We start from the raw sequence: 16,445 nt of genomic DNA, 5'->3' as shown, positions 1-16,445 counted from the left end.
CTGACACCTTCAAAATAAAGTGTTACCATATCTTGCTTAAGTCACAAAGTCATTTATTTCTCCATAATTTACACAGAGTGTTATTACTATGCCAATAGCCATCCTTCGTTACATCCTTTTTGAGTGAAATGATCGATAAATGTCATATGTTACACTTTTGGTGAAGTTTTTTGTGTTTCCTGCAAAACTTGAAAAAATGAGTTAGGCCATTATTTTTAACAGGGTGATGCTGTACAACACAGGGCTGTACATTAACTGTTTTTGCTCAATTGAAAAGATACAATAAAGCTCTGTCTGAGTCATCAGCTCAGAACCTTTGTTTTATTGTCATGTCAAAAGAATACCATTTTTAGTTGGCTCATTACTCACTGTCAGTGTCCTCTGTTGTCTCATAGTAGCCAATACTTCAGGGCAAATGTTCCTCATTTCCTGGACATCAGACCTGTGGTGTCTTTCTGGCATAGGAAACTGATTTCAAGTGATAGATAACTTTGTGATTTATGGTTAGATTGTTTTTTACCCTGAGTGGGTTGGATATAAGTGTTTTCCATGTGAATTTCTGCACATTATCATTCCTTGCCTGCCACTTTAGACATAATACCAACCGTCCAATTTCCAAAAAAACAGCACTTTCAAAGAAAAACACCACGTCTGGTCTGATCAATGGAGAACAGTTTATTGTAGAATTCAGTGACACATTGGAAACACCATCATCCTGACATGTAACCGCAATTTCAACAAAAATCTCATGACAAAAGGAAAAAAAATCTCTCAGTGACAGAAGTATTTGGTACAGCAGGTAGGTTACTGACATTTCACCGTTATACGTTACTTGCAACGACCACTTAGACAGTGGTCACCTCAACATTTACCACAGTTTACATCCATCACAGCCACAAGGGATGACTGGCTTTGTGAAACCAGTTTAAGCATGAGCAAAAACAAATCTATATGTCCACAACCTTGAACATGGGATGAAAAACACAGATAGTCATTGTTGAAAGCCTCTGTAAATGGCTGTAAGATGCCCTCTTTTCACTTATATTGCTCGCATGACAAATAGAGTGCTCATTGATTAAAAGGCAATACCCTGCACAGAATGATTTGTATGTACAGTGTGGAACTGTGTTAAGAAAGTTTGTGAAAATGACTCTTATCACAGAAATATTATTTTGTCCAATTCAAGGTCGTACTTTTGAATCGGCTTGATCACAACACTGCAGTCTGTCCTGCTGGTCACCACAGGATTCAAATAAAAATAAAAAGCATACTGTAAATGACACTATATTTATGTAGTAAATAAACTTATCACTATTATGGACTAATTCAAAAGCTTATATCACTAAAACACTATTAAAATAAGTCACTAGTAATATATGTTTATTAGGCTGACATTTAACAGCACCTTTCAATGGTAACATTACAGTACAGAATGTACTGTATTAAAATACTTTATATACGTATTATTTGCAGGGATGGACATACAGGTACATTTGACTTCAATACAGTCTTAAAGCCACTGTTACCCTGCCATACCATGCATAGTGCACAGGATCAATGCCCGGTGTTTCCACATAAAAAAAACATCAGGGCATTGTGAAGTGTGGTGATTTCTCAATTATGTATGATGTCTAACTACTTTAATGTGAATAACTAACTCACAGAAGCCAAGTTGTTGAGTAACTATATGTGATTTAAGGTGACTAGTGACATTTTTTTAATAAGTCGTTTAACTGCTCCCATGGTTACTAATTCGACTACAAGTTTGTCAGTTTATTTCTATTGTGAATATAGTAAGTGGCCCCTTTGTGATATGATTCAAAATTATTTGCAGTTTGACAAGCAGATGTCTGAAAATTGAATTAGGAAAAGCACTACATATCTAATAGCCACTGAATAAAATAACCCCATGAGTCCTTTGTAAGAATATATAAATTCAAATATTAAATTGACTAATATTTATCTTTTTTTCATGATATGTGATTATTTTTGAAGCTGCTCAAATGTCATCTGCATGTTTCTAAAGACTGTGAAAAACACTAATAACTGTACCTTTTATTACTCATTGTGAAGTTACCATTAAGGGGAAATATGATCTCATTAAAATGTTACTTTTATGTGCTGAATTAATCACTGCAGGGGGATAAGGGGAGGCATTACTGAAGTCCTCCAAATACACAATGAGGAAATTGTTACTAGCTAGCTAATACATTTGGGTGCAGAAAACACTTAAAAGAACAGTTAGGGATTTGGGAATATATGCTTGTTTGTTGTTTTGCCTCGGGTCAAGATTGAGATATTAATTTCATCTCTGTGTATATTCTCTTTAGAACAGGCCAGGGTTTGACTCCACTGGTTGCAAAAAGAATGTCAGATTGTATAGAAGTCTATGAGAAAATAAGCCTACTTCTCACTTGTTTTATGACCTCAGTAAACATTTGTTTATGGTCTCAATTGTTTGTTTCAAGTATTTTTTAATATAGCATGATGTTCATTTCCCAAATTACAGTTTAATTTAGAGTAAAAACAGACAATAAAAAGGGTATGCTTAAGGGAATGGCTACCTTGTGATTGATTGAAGTACCTACCACAGTGCACATGTTTAATAATGTATTTTTCGTCCATGAAAGTTAATTGCAACATTTACGTTGTCTGTTTTCTAGTTCAGCATTGGGCTGAACTTACAGACACTAAGGAGTCGCTGATTTTGTTTGTTTTTTCAGTAAGAACCCTGTTTTTCACTAGCCAAAATTAGCATCTAAGTTAGTGCTAGCGCACCAGCTAACACTAGTCTTGAGGCTTCAAAACAGTAGCCCACAAACCTACCTCCACTTCTTTTATACAATCTAGGTTTTTTCCCCCAAGCAACTGAAATAGTTATGTCACCAGCAATTGCTTTGTAGTGTACAAAAGTTAACAAGACTAACAAGACAGTCTAAGTTTTAGCTATTGATTTTAATTCGCTAGCCACAGCTAGCCTAGCCATTTCTATCTACATTGTCCGAAGCTATTATGAGCACATGCCATATTATATCTCCATACAAAATGCACAGAGATGACACTTTATATCAATCTGACTGGTTAGGATAACAAGTGTATTTCCCCAAATCATTAAACAATGAAAAACACAGGAGTCTGTTCACTGGGATGCCAAACAGTGATTTTGAATGGCTTAAAACTTAAAACGCCATGGGCATAGCTTTAGCAATTGTAGCTTCCCTTCCTAGAGTCACTGAGGCACTACTTCCTTCAAAGTAGCCAGAGCTGAATGGATGCGGACATGAAGCCTGTTCTCAAAGTCGTAGCCTGTAAAATCCTCCTGAAACATGACAGACAGACAGACAGACAGACAGACAGATAAGTATCTTAAAACATGTAATGCATTGGTAACCGTCAAATTAAAATATCTTTTATGATAGATGATTGATATGCAAATATTTTACCTTGGCTTGAAGTAGTAATGATCTCCCCTTCCCCACAGTCTGGATTACAATATAAAAAAGACCACATTATAACTGAGCATGTTGTCACCTTTGTACAATCCAAATAAAAATGTGAATGAATAAAAATGTGAATGCTGTGTGCAGCAGACTGACCTCCTGTTTGGCAAGGAGTATACATCCAAGCTCATAGACAGCATAGGGCTGAATGTACGAGTTGATTGCTCGTCCGTACTCATCTCTAGCAGCCAGTTGGAATGACTGATGACAGATAACATGGTTAGGAGAGTGAGTAACATTCAAAGTGTGGATTAACTGCAGTGGCGGTTCTACATAGGGGCCTACAGGGGCCACTGCCCCTGTGAAGAAGCCCTTGGCCGCTGCTATGGCCCCTGTGTCAATTAATAATAAAATGATCGATTTACAACGATGAACAAAGGAACAATTCTTACCTATTTTTTGTTCAAACAATATCTCATTGTACACAAAAGGAACCCAGAATGTGTACATTATATATAGTATAAATGTTTCATATATAATAGTTTAATTGTGCAATAAGAAAATAAAACAAAATAAAAAAAGTTATTGTGCACAAAAATGAGAAATGTCATGTCGTGCAAAAATAATTGTTATTGTTGGTAAGTCTTATTGTTTCAATCAAAGTATTTGTATCTTCTAAATAAACTTAAATGAGATTTTTAAATAATCTAAAATAAAGGTTTTGAATGCTTAAATATCATCTTTGCCGTTTTTTAATGTTCCCCTCTGATTAAACACTGGCCCTTCCCGGCCCCCACAGTAAAATTGGTCTATAACCGCCACTGATTAACTGCAAAGTCATTTAGTAAATGTAGACTGATACCTGAATAGCATCCCTCATATTTCCATGACATTTGTGGATGGAACCAAGAAGAAGGTTTTTCAGGCCTCTGCACGAAGCCTCGTCTAAACTCTGTAACACTGAACAGACATAAAGAGGAATCTATCACACAGGGTAAAATTAAATCTTCGTCTGCAGTTGTTATGCATAATGAAGGTTACATTCACCCTGATTCATTATCTGCAGTTTCGATGAGGAGCAGTTTGGAAGGGCTTTCCACAGATACAGCACTTCAATTACACCGAGGATGCATAGCTCTCTGGTGGGCGAGATCTTTCTCAATCTCTCAGCCTGCAGATTGGAATCAAACAGAGAGGTAAAACATTTGTGACAGACTTGTGATGACTTTTGAAGAAAAAAAGAGGAACAAAATCTGCAGCAAAGCCTTACCCTTTTGACAGCAAACTGCTCTATCTGGTTATTTTTTCTCTTGAACAGCTTCTGAACATCTTTGAAAACTCCGCTCGCTCCATCCAGGTCACCCGCAGCACCCTGGCACACTGGAAAAACACAAAGAAAGATTATATAAAATATAAAGTAGAAACATCCCAGCACTGTGAGCATATGTTAATGTGTGACAGGCTTACCGCCGGTTAAGTAGGCATAGTAGCACTGCGACCAACGCGACTCATTCTTCAGCCTTTCAAACGACCTGTACGCATCTTCAAAATTCATCTCTATCATGCTACACCAACCTGAAACAAAGACAAGCAGGCAGTACAATGAATCCCTCCCTGTACTCTACATCAAATGCAAGTATGTCACAACTAACCTGATGAAACACGTACCAATCTCATAGAGACACACATGCTGGATCTCTCTTTGGTCTGATGCAAGCTCTAATGCATCATGGAAACAGGCCAAAGCACTGTTGATATGGCACTGGGGACAGAGGAGAAAGCACACACACCGACAGGTAACAGTCGTCATGTTAGACACACACGCACACGTGTTGAATGACAGAGCAAGATAAATAGATGGTGGATTAAATGTTGGTGAGTTTATGAACCATTTTACTTGCATATTTATTATATGCGTTTCAACAAATAGTTATAGATGCACATTATCGCCAATGTAATGAAAAAAAAGATCCTGTGTGTCAGAATAATGAGAAACTTTCTCAAAATAATGACTCAAATAAAATATTAACTTGGTATCATTTTTGATATATTAAGTCATAATTTTGAGATACTAAGTCATTTTTTTGATGCTAAGTCATTATTTAGATACTAAATCAGTATTCTGATACAAAGTTATTATTCTGATACTAAGTCATTATTTTTATATAAAGTCGCAATTTTGAGATAAACACTTATTATTTTGATACAAAGTCACTATTTTGATACTAAGTCATTATTTTGATACAAAGTCATTATTTTGATACAAATTCATTATTTTGATACAAAGTCATTATTTTTGATACAAAGTCACTATTTTGAAAAACTAATATTTCAAGAAATGTGTCATTATTTCGAGATACTAAGTCATTATTTAGAGAAACCAAGTTATTATTTCAAGAAAGCTTCTCATTATAATGAATTACAGGATTTTTCAATTTTTCATCTACTAGCTTTCCATATAGACTGCTGATGGAACATATTTTCAGATTCTACTGTAAAATAAGAAAAGGGGGGAAAAATGTTTGTATATTTTCTATTTAATATCTTTAACCAGCATTACTAACACAAAGTATGTCACTGAAGCCTCAGCCTGCTGCACATACCTCTAGCCTGTGAACCCGTCCTTTAAAGAACATGAAGAGGGATGAGTTGGGGTAAACCACAGACTTTCTCTGCAGAATAGCTTTGGCCTCCAGCAGCCCCTCATGTGTATCAGAGCCATCCAGAGCAAAGAAAGGCAGCACTACTGTGTGATACCACAAGAGGGCCAACCTGAGCAGCACAACAGGAGAATGAACTCAGTTAGTCTGACATTTAGAATCTGAGGCCTAATTTAAATCGGTAACACTGAATTTGAGGAAAAGGCTAATATATAGTAACCATTTAGATTTCAAATATATGATCAATTTATCCAATGCCTATTTGGAAAGTTGCACCAACTTTTCTGAGCTGCCTGTGCTGTGAGAGACGAGCTGATAAAAAAAAGCATAATGTGAACAGTGTTTTTGTCATTACTATAACTGCCAGAAGGAGGCTAAAAGCTCTTAACTTGAAAACCAGAAGAATAAATATAATTGCCTTTGAACTGGGAGAGAAAAATGGGCAGGGTCACATAAGGTGAATGGAAGTCTATGAGAAAATAAGCCTACTTCTCACTTGATTTATTACCTCAGTAAACATTTTCCTAATGAGTTCATGGTCTCATTCTTTCAATTTAGCACCCTTGCTAACCAAGATAGCTAACTAGTGTAGCACTAGCTGCTAATTTAGTTCCACCCTCTCCAATCCTCCAAATACGGTCACTTCTGGCTCCAAAAAGCAAGATGGCGACAGCTAAAATGCTAAAACCAAGGCTTCAAAACAGTAGTCCACAAAGCAAGGGGTGATGTCACAGTGGCAGTGTCTGCTTCAAATATGCAGTCTGTGAGTTCACATGTAAATAAAAAAAGGGCATAGACATGGTTCACATACTAATGTGTGACCTTTAACCTGCTGTCAAAAGTTTAGTTTACAGTTTGCCGACCTTTATGACACTAGCTGACCTTAAAAGTTCACCCTTGAACAAAAAGCAGTTGATGACAGGTTAAAGGTTGCACATTAGTATGTGAACCATGTCCATGCCCTTTTTTTTAAACATGTGAAACAACAACCTACCTTAATTGAAATATATTATATAATACTGCCATTATCAGAGACACAAAAAAAGGGGCAGAGCCACCTCTTTTTCTTAAGGAAGCTCAGATCTTTTGACATCTGTAGTAAGACGCTGCAGATGTTTTATCAGTCTGTGGTGGTAGTGTGTTGTTTTATGCTGCAGTCTGCTGGGGAGGCAACATCAGACACAGAGATGCAAGGCGGTTGGACAGACTGGTCTAAAGAGCTGGTTCTGTGGTTGGAGCCAGGTTGGACACACTGGAGGAGGTGGTGGAGAGATGACCTGTCAAGATGTTCAAGGCCATCTTGAAATACCCAGATCATCCGCTACACAAAACCTTTATGGACCAAAAAAACAGCAGTGGACGGCTCCTCTCTCTCCGTTGCAGGACGGAGAGATTCAAAAGATCCTTCGCTCCTACAGCCATCAGACTGTATAATTCTTCAGGAGCTAACAGACTAACTGAATTTCCCCTCAGGGATAAATAAAGTAATTTTGAATTTGAATTTTGAATACGAATTCGAATCACTATTGTATAACACTGAAAGCAAACGGTTCTCTGAGAGAATGCTCGAAAAAATGAGTGCCAAGATCAGCAAAATTCATTGGATTAAAAAAAAGCATCCCTAGTATACACATGTATTGTGTCTAATTGTAGTGACTTTATCTGTCTACTCACGTAGCTAGCGGTGCCTTCATGTCCTTGCTCTCACTCGCATACATAAGGGAGGACAGGCCCTGGTGACGGTCACCAGGGAAACCCAGCAGGTTGATGATCTTGAGCAGGTGTGGCGGTACCATGGAGATGCACAGGTGGAAGAGGCCGTAGCCGAAGCTGACGGAGCCCTTGAGGCGATCCAGGGCCTCGGTCGTCACGCAGTTCTCCACTGGAGCGTTGTGGTTGGCGTTGTCCGTTGAAAGGGACTCCTGGTGGACAGAGGACCTCCGCTGACAGGCCTCCTGCAGCTGGCTGATGTCACTGTGGCACTTATTGTACATTTTCCACGCCTTACGTAGAATCCAGCCTCCTTTGATATAAGCTGTTATTGGAACGAAGAAAACAAGATGCTTTTGATGAGGGATTTTTTTTGTAATGGAGCTGAGATGAGAGCATTATGTTCTATAAAAAGGGCTGCAACTGATGAGCATATTCCTGATTAATTAGTCTGATGATTCTTTTTTTAGCCATACTGTCAGTGGTGCTCTAGGGTCGGCGATGTCAGTAGGTCTGTTGGTCCTCCACTTTGGTGCATCTCTCTGTCTTCTAAATTACAATTAATTCTTTGCTTTTAATCAATATAGGCAGTTGTTTGCAGGATTTACAGCTTAGAGAATTTTATAAATGTGGTACACCTAGTCTCTCTTTAACCCTCTGGAGTCCATGAAAATGCCAGTGCATTACTTCTTCATGATGTCACAATGTGAAAACGAAGCAATGTTGAGCCCCGCCATCAACAATCCCCCTAAAGTATTGGCTTGAAACTCGATGCCAGTTTTTGTTTGATGATAGGCAAAGTAAATCCAGAGATAGTCTCATTTTACCTCAACATTAAAAATTCTTGATTGCTGGGTTTTTGGGGGTCTATTTGTGTTCAAAATGTTGAGGTAAGCCAAAATGAGAGATACTTATTAGGTCAGATACACCAGCCACTTTATTAACTAGCAAGGTGTACCTAATAAAGTGGCTGTGGGGTGTTCTGCTGCTGTAGCCCATCTGCTTCAAGGTTGTGGTTCAGAGATGCTCTTCTGCATATCTTGGCTGTAACCAGTGTTTATCTGAGTAACTGTTGAACCAGTTTGGCCATTCTCCTCTGACCTCTGGCATCAACAAGGCATCAAGGCTCTCTGGATATTTTCTCTTTTTCGGACCATTCTCTGTAAACCCTAAAGATGGTTTTGTGTGATCAGCAGTTTGTGAAATACTCATACCAGCCCGTCTGGCACCACCTTTCTTCCCCGGTGAGTGGCTGGTGAGTGTAGGTGAGGTTGTGGTGAAAAAGGCTGACCAACATGCCATGGTAAACAAGTGGCAGAATGAAAAGGACCCAAAAAAGGACAAAATAGCCCAAGACTCCAAATGGTTAAAGTCATACTGGATTCTAGCATTTAATTGAATACCTAAATAGAATGGAGCGCACACTAACACAGAATGGGCATAGATGAATATCATAACTCCCCTGTCGGCCTAAAATCAGGTAGTCTGTTCTGCACCGTCTGACATTTCTATCCGGTCTTGTTTTCTAGTTACACCATTCACAAGGATTTATATAAATGCTCATCAGTCATCCAGACAAACACCGCAATGATGACATAATGCCTCAAAAACTGGTTGCCATGAGAGACAGACATTTAAGGTCACACTCTCTGTCTCGTGGGTTTGATTTGATTACCTGAAAGTTCTTGTTTGACGAAGGACAGCACAGCGAGGTACACCTGACAGTCAGCGACAATAATCTGTCTCTGTAGGCGGTCCACCACCACCACGCCTGACCTCTGAGAGTCCATCTGTAACACAAACACACACATTCACTATGCGGTATCACACCCAACCTGTAACTTCGCCCAGTCGCTGGCAGCCAGTTTCCTAAATGACCCATAGCTGCGAGACAGCCCCCACACTCCTCACTCAGTTTGTTGATTACATTTCACAGAGGCACTAATTAAATCTGTGAGTGGGTTTGGCATGATCTCACCGCTGCCTGCATCATTAGGCCTGATGCCGAGGATATAAACATTGTTATTTCAACAGCAGCCTGTTCTGGCTGTGATATTAAGAGATGATGGGATCCTATTTGTTCACACAAGAAAAATCTAAATGTGTAAACTTTATATCAACTTTTGTTATTCTAAACTTTGATAGGAGGATGCCAGGCCGCTCTAGTACCTGCACTCTTCACGGGCAACCAGTGTCAGTTTTCAGTCTTGCTGCTTAAGTCCACCGGGCCCTACTGCGGCGCGTTGCGTAGTTGGTCCGTCCTTCACATGGCATCAACACCCACAGGAATCGTTTAAGAAGCGGCGCGTCCTGCATGCGCCACAGCATCTACCTTTTGTCTGACAGTGTTTACTTGCTGATTTGATAATTTTCTTTAAATATTTGCTCTTCTACTGTTTGTAAGTAGGCTATGTAGTTAAATGTCTTTTTTGTGTGTGATTTATTTTGTGTTTATTGATGTTTCATACCTTTTATGCCATAGCCTGTGTACTTCTATTTACTGCCTAAATTACAGTTAAAAGCTATGTGAATGAAAGCTTTGTGTCTTTGTACTGACTGTTTAAACTACAGTTATAAGCTACGTGAATGAAATGTTTATCTAGCGACATAAAAAATACAACCCGGAGTCTGCTCATGGTGTTTAATTTGAAAAATGACTGAATTCGCTCTGCAATTTCTGTCTGACTTCCTGTCAGAATGATCCGCTCTCTGTCCAGCCTGAAGCGTGCTGCTCGCGTCGAGCATCAAAAATAGACGCGTAGTGCACACATGTCCAAGTGTTGAGACGCGTCTGGGACGCATCTGAAACGGAGCACTACGGAGCCGGTGGAGGTTGACACATTGACGATAATGGCCGTGCATTACTCGTGATGACATGACGCGATGTGGACGGGCCCGTGGATTTTTGGGGTTAACAGAAATTTCTGCAGATCTTTTATTGATTTTATGGATTGTAGATGCTAAAATTTCTAAAATCCTTGCAATGTGCATTGAGAAACTTTGTTCTTAAAGTCCTTATTTGTCCATTCAGTTTTTTCACAAAATGGTTATCTGTCTCCATCCTCGTTTGTAAACAACTGAGCATTTTAAAGACGGCCCTTTTTAATACCTAATCATGAAACTATGCTAAGGTATGGGTGGATTAACACCTCAAGGAACCAAGCATCCTTGTCTTGCATTAGCTTGTGGAGTTGTCCGCGACTAAACCGTCTACCTAATCAGGTTTAATTTGATGAGGAGGGTGGGTGGACACCCAGCAGGATGGAAAAATAAGACCTGTCAAAGGGCGGATGAGCTCATCAAGAGTCAACGTCCATCCACATCTGTAGAGGGGATGGACACCACCAGATTATCTTTTTCTATTATTATGATTACACCAGACAACCACATACCAGATCGGTCATGGCCCAGGTTAACAACAACCGCGTCCTCCATTGCATCGCAGGATAAAATTGAAATATGACACCATATAATGCAACAAGAACTGCAGAAGATCGATCAAAATGGAAAGAACTGGTGGAAAAGATCACAGTGCACATACAGCCACTTGGTTTAGGATGATGATGATGAGACTACAGGTGCATCTGAATAAATTAGAATATCATAGAAAAGTTTATTTATATCAGTAATTCAATTCAAAAAGTGGAAATTACACATAGATATATAGATAGATATATAGATCCATTACACAGAGAATGAAACATTTCATGTCATAATTTATTTAATTTCTTTTAATTATAATGATTATGGGTTACGTTTAATGAACACCTAAAATTCAGTGTCTCAAAAAAATTGATTATTACAAAGACCAATTTTAAAAAGTATGTTTAATATGGAAATGTTGGCCTCTGAAAAGTATGTCCATCTATATGCACTCAATACTTGGTTGGGGCTATTTGACTTGAACTACCATCATATTCTAATGTATTAAGATGCACCTGTATCAACTGTTACTTATTATTATTACTTGAATGTTCCAAACAGGTGTTTTTGGAGCATCCACAACTTTTCCAGTCTTTTGATGCTGCTGTCCAAACTTCTTTGGAAAGTGTTGGTGGCATTAAATTCAGACTAAGGATTGTTTGATGATAAGGTAAAACATTGAATATAGTGACTATTCACATGTGTTTTATTCACATTTTACGTATTCCAACTTATTTTGAATCAGGGTTGTGATGTTTGAATTGTCCATCGTTTTGCACTCACACTTTTTTTAATCTTGTTTCTGATTGTCTCTATGACCCCGGCGCTGTCGCTCTCACAAAGCTTCTCAGTGGTCCTCAGGTCGTCACAGGCCGTCTGCATCTTCTCCTCCTCGAATGTCATCATGGCGTTCTGCAACGCAATGCGGAAAATAACATTTTGTTCATCCTAAGTTTTAAAAAAAGCAGTGACCTATTACATTATTAGATGATCTTGTTGTACAGAGCAGACCTATGCTTGCACTAGCTGACAAATAGACACATCATGTAACAAGAGGGAAGGCGTGTTATGTAATACACTTGAAAAGGACAAAGGGCTCTTTCTGCATAACAATGAATGGAGGAACGCAGCGACATCTGTACAGCTGAGTGTTTGGAGGTGACATGATCAAAAGAATCTTCTCTTTAAAACCTCTTAAGATCACCTTGAATAAGTGAGCAAATAATCACACATCACTGAAGTAGGCAGTACAAAATTCAGTGATATTTGAGTGACATTTAGAGATGAGATTGTGGATTCACATTTTGATATTCTCTTGTATAACCAAGCCATTTTCTCCATTTACGCTGCATTTTAATGATGCCTGTGCATGTATGAAAGCCCACCACACCACCATGGTCAGATGTCACCACCCCCACTGACTTCAGCACCATTTAGCATCTGGGGACAGAGGATGACATCATCTCTGGCTTCATCGTGTGTGAGTGTCATCACGAGGACAAGCGACCGTGTGTGTGTTTGTGTGTGTGTGTGTGTGTGTGTTTGTGTGTGTGAAATCTCACTCTCCCACTGCTGATGGACGCAGCGTTACAGTAATGTGCTTCTCTGCAAGAGCAGCACTGTTCTCGAGAGGAAGATGCATCCATTATGTTAATGGATGGAAAAGCAATGCAGAGGATGCCAGTGGTGACAATGATAGCAACAAATCTGACAGATTGGGTTATTCCAGGTGATAGTGGCTGGCTGGTTGCTTTCCTTATTAACTGTGACTGTATCAGCTCGGATCGAACTCCGCTGCTATACCAAATTATCTTCATCACTGTTATGCCATTTCCTAACACTAACTTATTATTTCCTTATGGCATTTTGTTTAATTATTCTATAACCAGCTGAAAGAGAGCTCACCAGGAAACTGACGAAACTGGCCCCGAAGCTCATCAGTGGGCTCTGGGTCCTACACAGAGAACAGGAGGAAGAAATTAAAGAGTTAAATATTCGGTTTAAAATTGTAATCTCAATCTCACACTTCTGTCTCAGCACCCAGATAGCCAAAGAGAATGAGTCATATGCATTTTTGAAAGGAGTCGTGGATGGTGAGTTCTCCAGCAGGCACAGACATGGCGTGCACAGGAGCAGGTGCAGCTCCAGTCCCCATGTTCAGCTGTCACAACTGATGTCAGGAGTGTGGCTACTATCTGTGTGTTTGATGTGGGGTATCCACCTCATACTATTTTTGGTATCTATCAGTATCAGTGTATATGTTGTCCAATATGCATGGAAATGAAACTTTTTTTAACAGAGCACTGAATGCAGAAAACAATGCTTGGGGTGATTTAGTAACAAATAAATAAAGTCAGAACACAATCCTTAAAAGAAAACGAAGGTCCAATTCCATTCCAGTTTTAAAAAATGTAATTTATTTTTTTCCCTCTCTAAAATCAGCAATGGTCTCCAAAGTCCCATATCAGTTGGGATCAAATTATTATTTATTTTTTGAAAGGCAAAATTCTCCAAAATACATGCTTTGTACAAAAATCTATTTGATGTGCAGATAAGTAACAACCTACAAAATCAAGTGTCCAAAACAACCTTAGATAAAGCCATGAAGTGAATATTCCACATTCTGGTCACTAAGGTGCATAATAATGCTACAACTTGTCTCCATGATTAAAATGTCACCACTCTGTGAGAAGGTGGTCTACAGTATGACAGGTAAGACAGACACCAGGAGGCCACATAATCTTACTCTTATTTGAACTATACTGTTATATAAAATATTTTCACTGTTTATATAGGCCTAGTACATGCTGTACCCATTGGTTTTGAATTTCACTTTGAGTTTTAGCCACTTGTACCATTTTTCTTGGAGTAATAATAGAGTGATATTATAGATTTAGCCATGCAATATAGTTTAAGACATTATTATGGGGATGAAGCATAGTGTAATTAATTACCTGTATCTCCTGAACAGCTCGTCGCTCTCTTTGAATCCGTTGTTGAGCAGCATGTTAATACCTTGCAGGGCCATCTCAGCATCATCTATGTGCTCTGCCTTCTCCTCTACCTGCTGCTGCTGCTGGGACTGCTCGGGACCCGCCATTGTTTATACTACAGCGCAGTGGCTGTTGGATCAAACCAGTGCAATAATGAACAAAACACGAACCTGTTTCTTCTCTGAAACAAACCCGCATTGGTTGATTTCCACTGATGTAGGGGACAAATTTAAAACAGAGACGCGCCTCTGATCAGCTAAAGAAAAGAAGAAGGAAAAAAAAAAAGGCAGTGCAGCTTCCGCAGACTCCAGACGTCTGTGCACCTCAGGGATAGGCCACTGCTGCCCAGACGGGCTCACTCACACTGCACCCCAGCGATATATACTTATCATCGTTCTGCAGACGTTCAGTCATAAGCCACCGCGCCGTTATTTGTCACTAAATCAGCCATCCGTCAGTTTCCCCCCCTGCTATACTCTCTGCCGTGCAGCAGCATCAGATGCATTACATAACGAGGATCCAGGCTGCTGTGCTGCTCTGCCAGACCCACGTAATGTACTCGTCAAACGGCCTGGCGTCATAACGCACCGCGCATCGCCGGGAGGATGGAGGGATGGTGGGGCCCGCTGAGGCGAAGCTGCATCCTGTCAGCTTCCATCGCTCACACACTCCCCTCCGCACCCACAGGCTCACAGACCCAGCCCTGTCCGCACACAGCCAGCCAATGGATGCGCAGACTGAGCCGCCTGCCTGCAGACTCGCTCAGGAATGACAGGTGAGGAGAAGCGAGGCAGATCTGCAGCTAAACTTGATTTTATTCTTTTTCTTGAATAGGTTTTCAATAGGCTACTCATCTGCCTGCATGCTTGCATATTATCATCGTGCGATCCGCGGTTGATGAGTACAAAATGAGTGTTTATTTGAGATCCACCCACCTATGCAGACATATACAGACATGTAAAAAAAAAAAACACCTCTCAACACGATCGTCGTCGATATCTATCTGTGCTTTTGTGACTCTTTTTGTCTTTTTTTCTCTTTTGTAGTCGTTTTGCATCTCTGTGTTGTTGTTTAGAGTCTTCGTAGTCTCTCTGTATCTAGTCTTTTTCAGTCTCTTTCAGTAGTGGAAGTAGTATTCAGATCTTGCGCCAAAGTTCTGTTTTTGGACGGAGTTTGTTTGTTATAGGCAGAGGTGGAAAAAGTATTCAGATCTCTTACTTAAGTAAAAGTACTAATACCACACTGTGAAATTACTCCACTACAAGTAAAAGTCCTGCATTCAAAATGTACTTAAGTGAAAGTACAAAAGTATCAGCATCAAAATGTACTTAAAGTATCAAAAGTAAAAGTACTTGTTATGCAGAATGGAGCCACTTAGATTGTTTTATATATTCCAAATATCATATTATATTATTATTATTGATGCATTTATGTATACAGCGTTTTAATTTTCTCAAGGTAGGGCTCATATTGACTACTTAATATTCTGTTATGAGGTTTATTTAAAAGTGTCTAATCACCTAAATTTATTGTGTTTTTTATGTTAAACCTCGAGTGAAAAGTAACTAAAGCTGTCAGCTAAATGTAGTGGAGTAAAAAGTACAATATTTGCCTCAAAATGTAGTGGAGTAGAAGTATAAAGTGACATAAAATGGAAATACTCAAGTAAAGTACAAGTACCTCAAAATTGTACTTAAGTACAGTACTTGAGTAAAAGTACTTAGTTACTTTCCACCACTGGTTATAGGCGGGTCTTGAATATGTAAATCAAAACAATGACTGGCCACGCCCACATAGTCCTGAGAAATGATCTAAATGCCAAAAGAAGACGTTTTTTGAACTACGTTTTCTGATAGTAATGGAATTTAATTTTCAATCAGACTTTTTTAGATGCTCTAGGTCTAGGATACACTAATCTTTGGTACCGAGTGTGCATTTTACGATTAGAAGTTACGTTTCCAGTGGCTTTAAGTAGAAGTACTAATACCACTGTGATATTACTCCACTACAAGTAAAAGTCCTGCATTCAAAACTAACTTCAGTAAAAGTACAAAAGTATCAGCATCAAAATGTACTTAAAGTATCAAAAGTAAAAGTACTAGATATATATTCTAAATATCTAAATTTATTATTTGTATTGATGCATATGTGGGGCTGCATGGTACTGTAGTGGTTAGCACTCTTGCCTCACATAATGAGGGTCGCTGGTTCAACTCCAG

General features: G+C 39.1%; 1 protein-coding gene across 1 annotated transcript; it reads right to left on the bottom strand.

Moving 5' to 3' along the window:
• Positions 1-660: 660 nt before the first annotated feature.
• On the bottom strand, positions 661-14,699 carry LOC131978078 (tetratricopeptide repeat protein 39C-like). Its single transcript, XM_059341587.1, has 14 exons — positions 14,188-14,699; positions 13,139-13,187; positions 12,017-12,145; positions 9,486-9,600; positions 7,775-8,135; positions 6,044-6,212; positions 5,109-5,202; positions 4,908-5,015; positions 4,711-4,820; positions 4,488-4,611; positions 4,303-4,400; positions 3,597-3,701; positions 3,444-3,482; positions 661-3,319 (listed from the first exon to the last, which is right to left on the bottom strand). The coding sequence occupies exons 1-14, from the start codon at positions 14,331-14,333 to the stop codon at positions 3,230-3,232; spliced, it is 1,737 nt and encodes a 578-aa protein (XP_059197570.1). The 5' UTR covers positions 14,334-14,699; the 3' UTR covers positions 661-3,229.
• Between the last annotated feature and the right edge of the window lie 1,746 nt (positions 14,700-16,445).

The sequence above is a fragment of the Centropristis striata genome, chromosome 9 (genome assembly GCF_030273125.1).
Source record: "Centropristis striata isolate RG_2023a ecotype Rhode Island chromosome 9, C.striata_1.0, whole genome shotgun sequence".
NCBI classification, from domain to species: Eukaryota; Metazoa; Chordata; class Actinopteri; order Perciformes; family Serranidae; genus Centropristis; species Centropristis striata.
This window is presented reverse-complemented; position numbering and strand designations above follow the sequence as displayed.

Excerpts from the sequence above, each read along its gene's own strand:
- LOC131978078 (XM_059341587.1), bottom strand. The coding sequence starts at position 14,333 with ATGGCGGGTCCCGAGCAGTCCCAGCAGCAGCAGCAGGTAGAGGAGAAG. Across the intron at positions 5,016-5,108 it reads TGTGTGTCTCTATGAGATTG|GTTGGTGTAGCATGATAGAG; the intron begins GTACGTGTTTCA and ends TCTTTGTTTCAG. Across the intron at positions 3,483-3,596 it reads TACTCCTTGCCAAACAGGAG|ACTGTGGGGAAGGGGAGATC; the intron begins GTCAGTCTGCTG and ends ATTGTAATCCAG.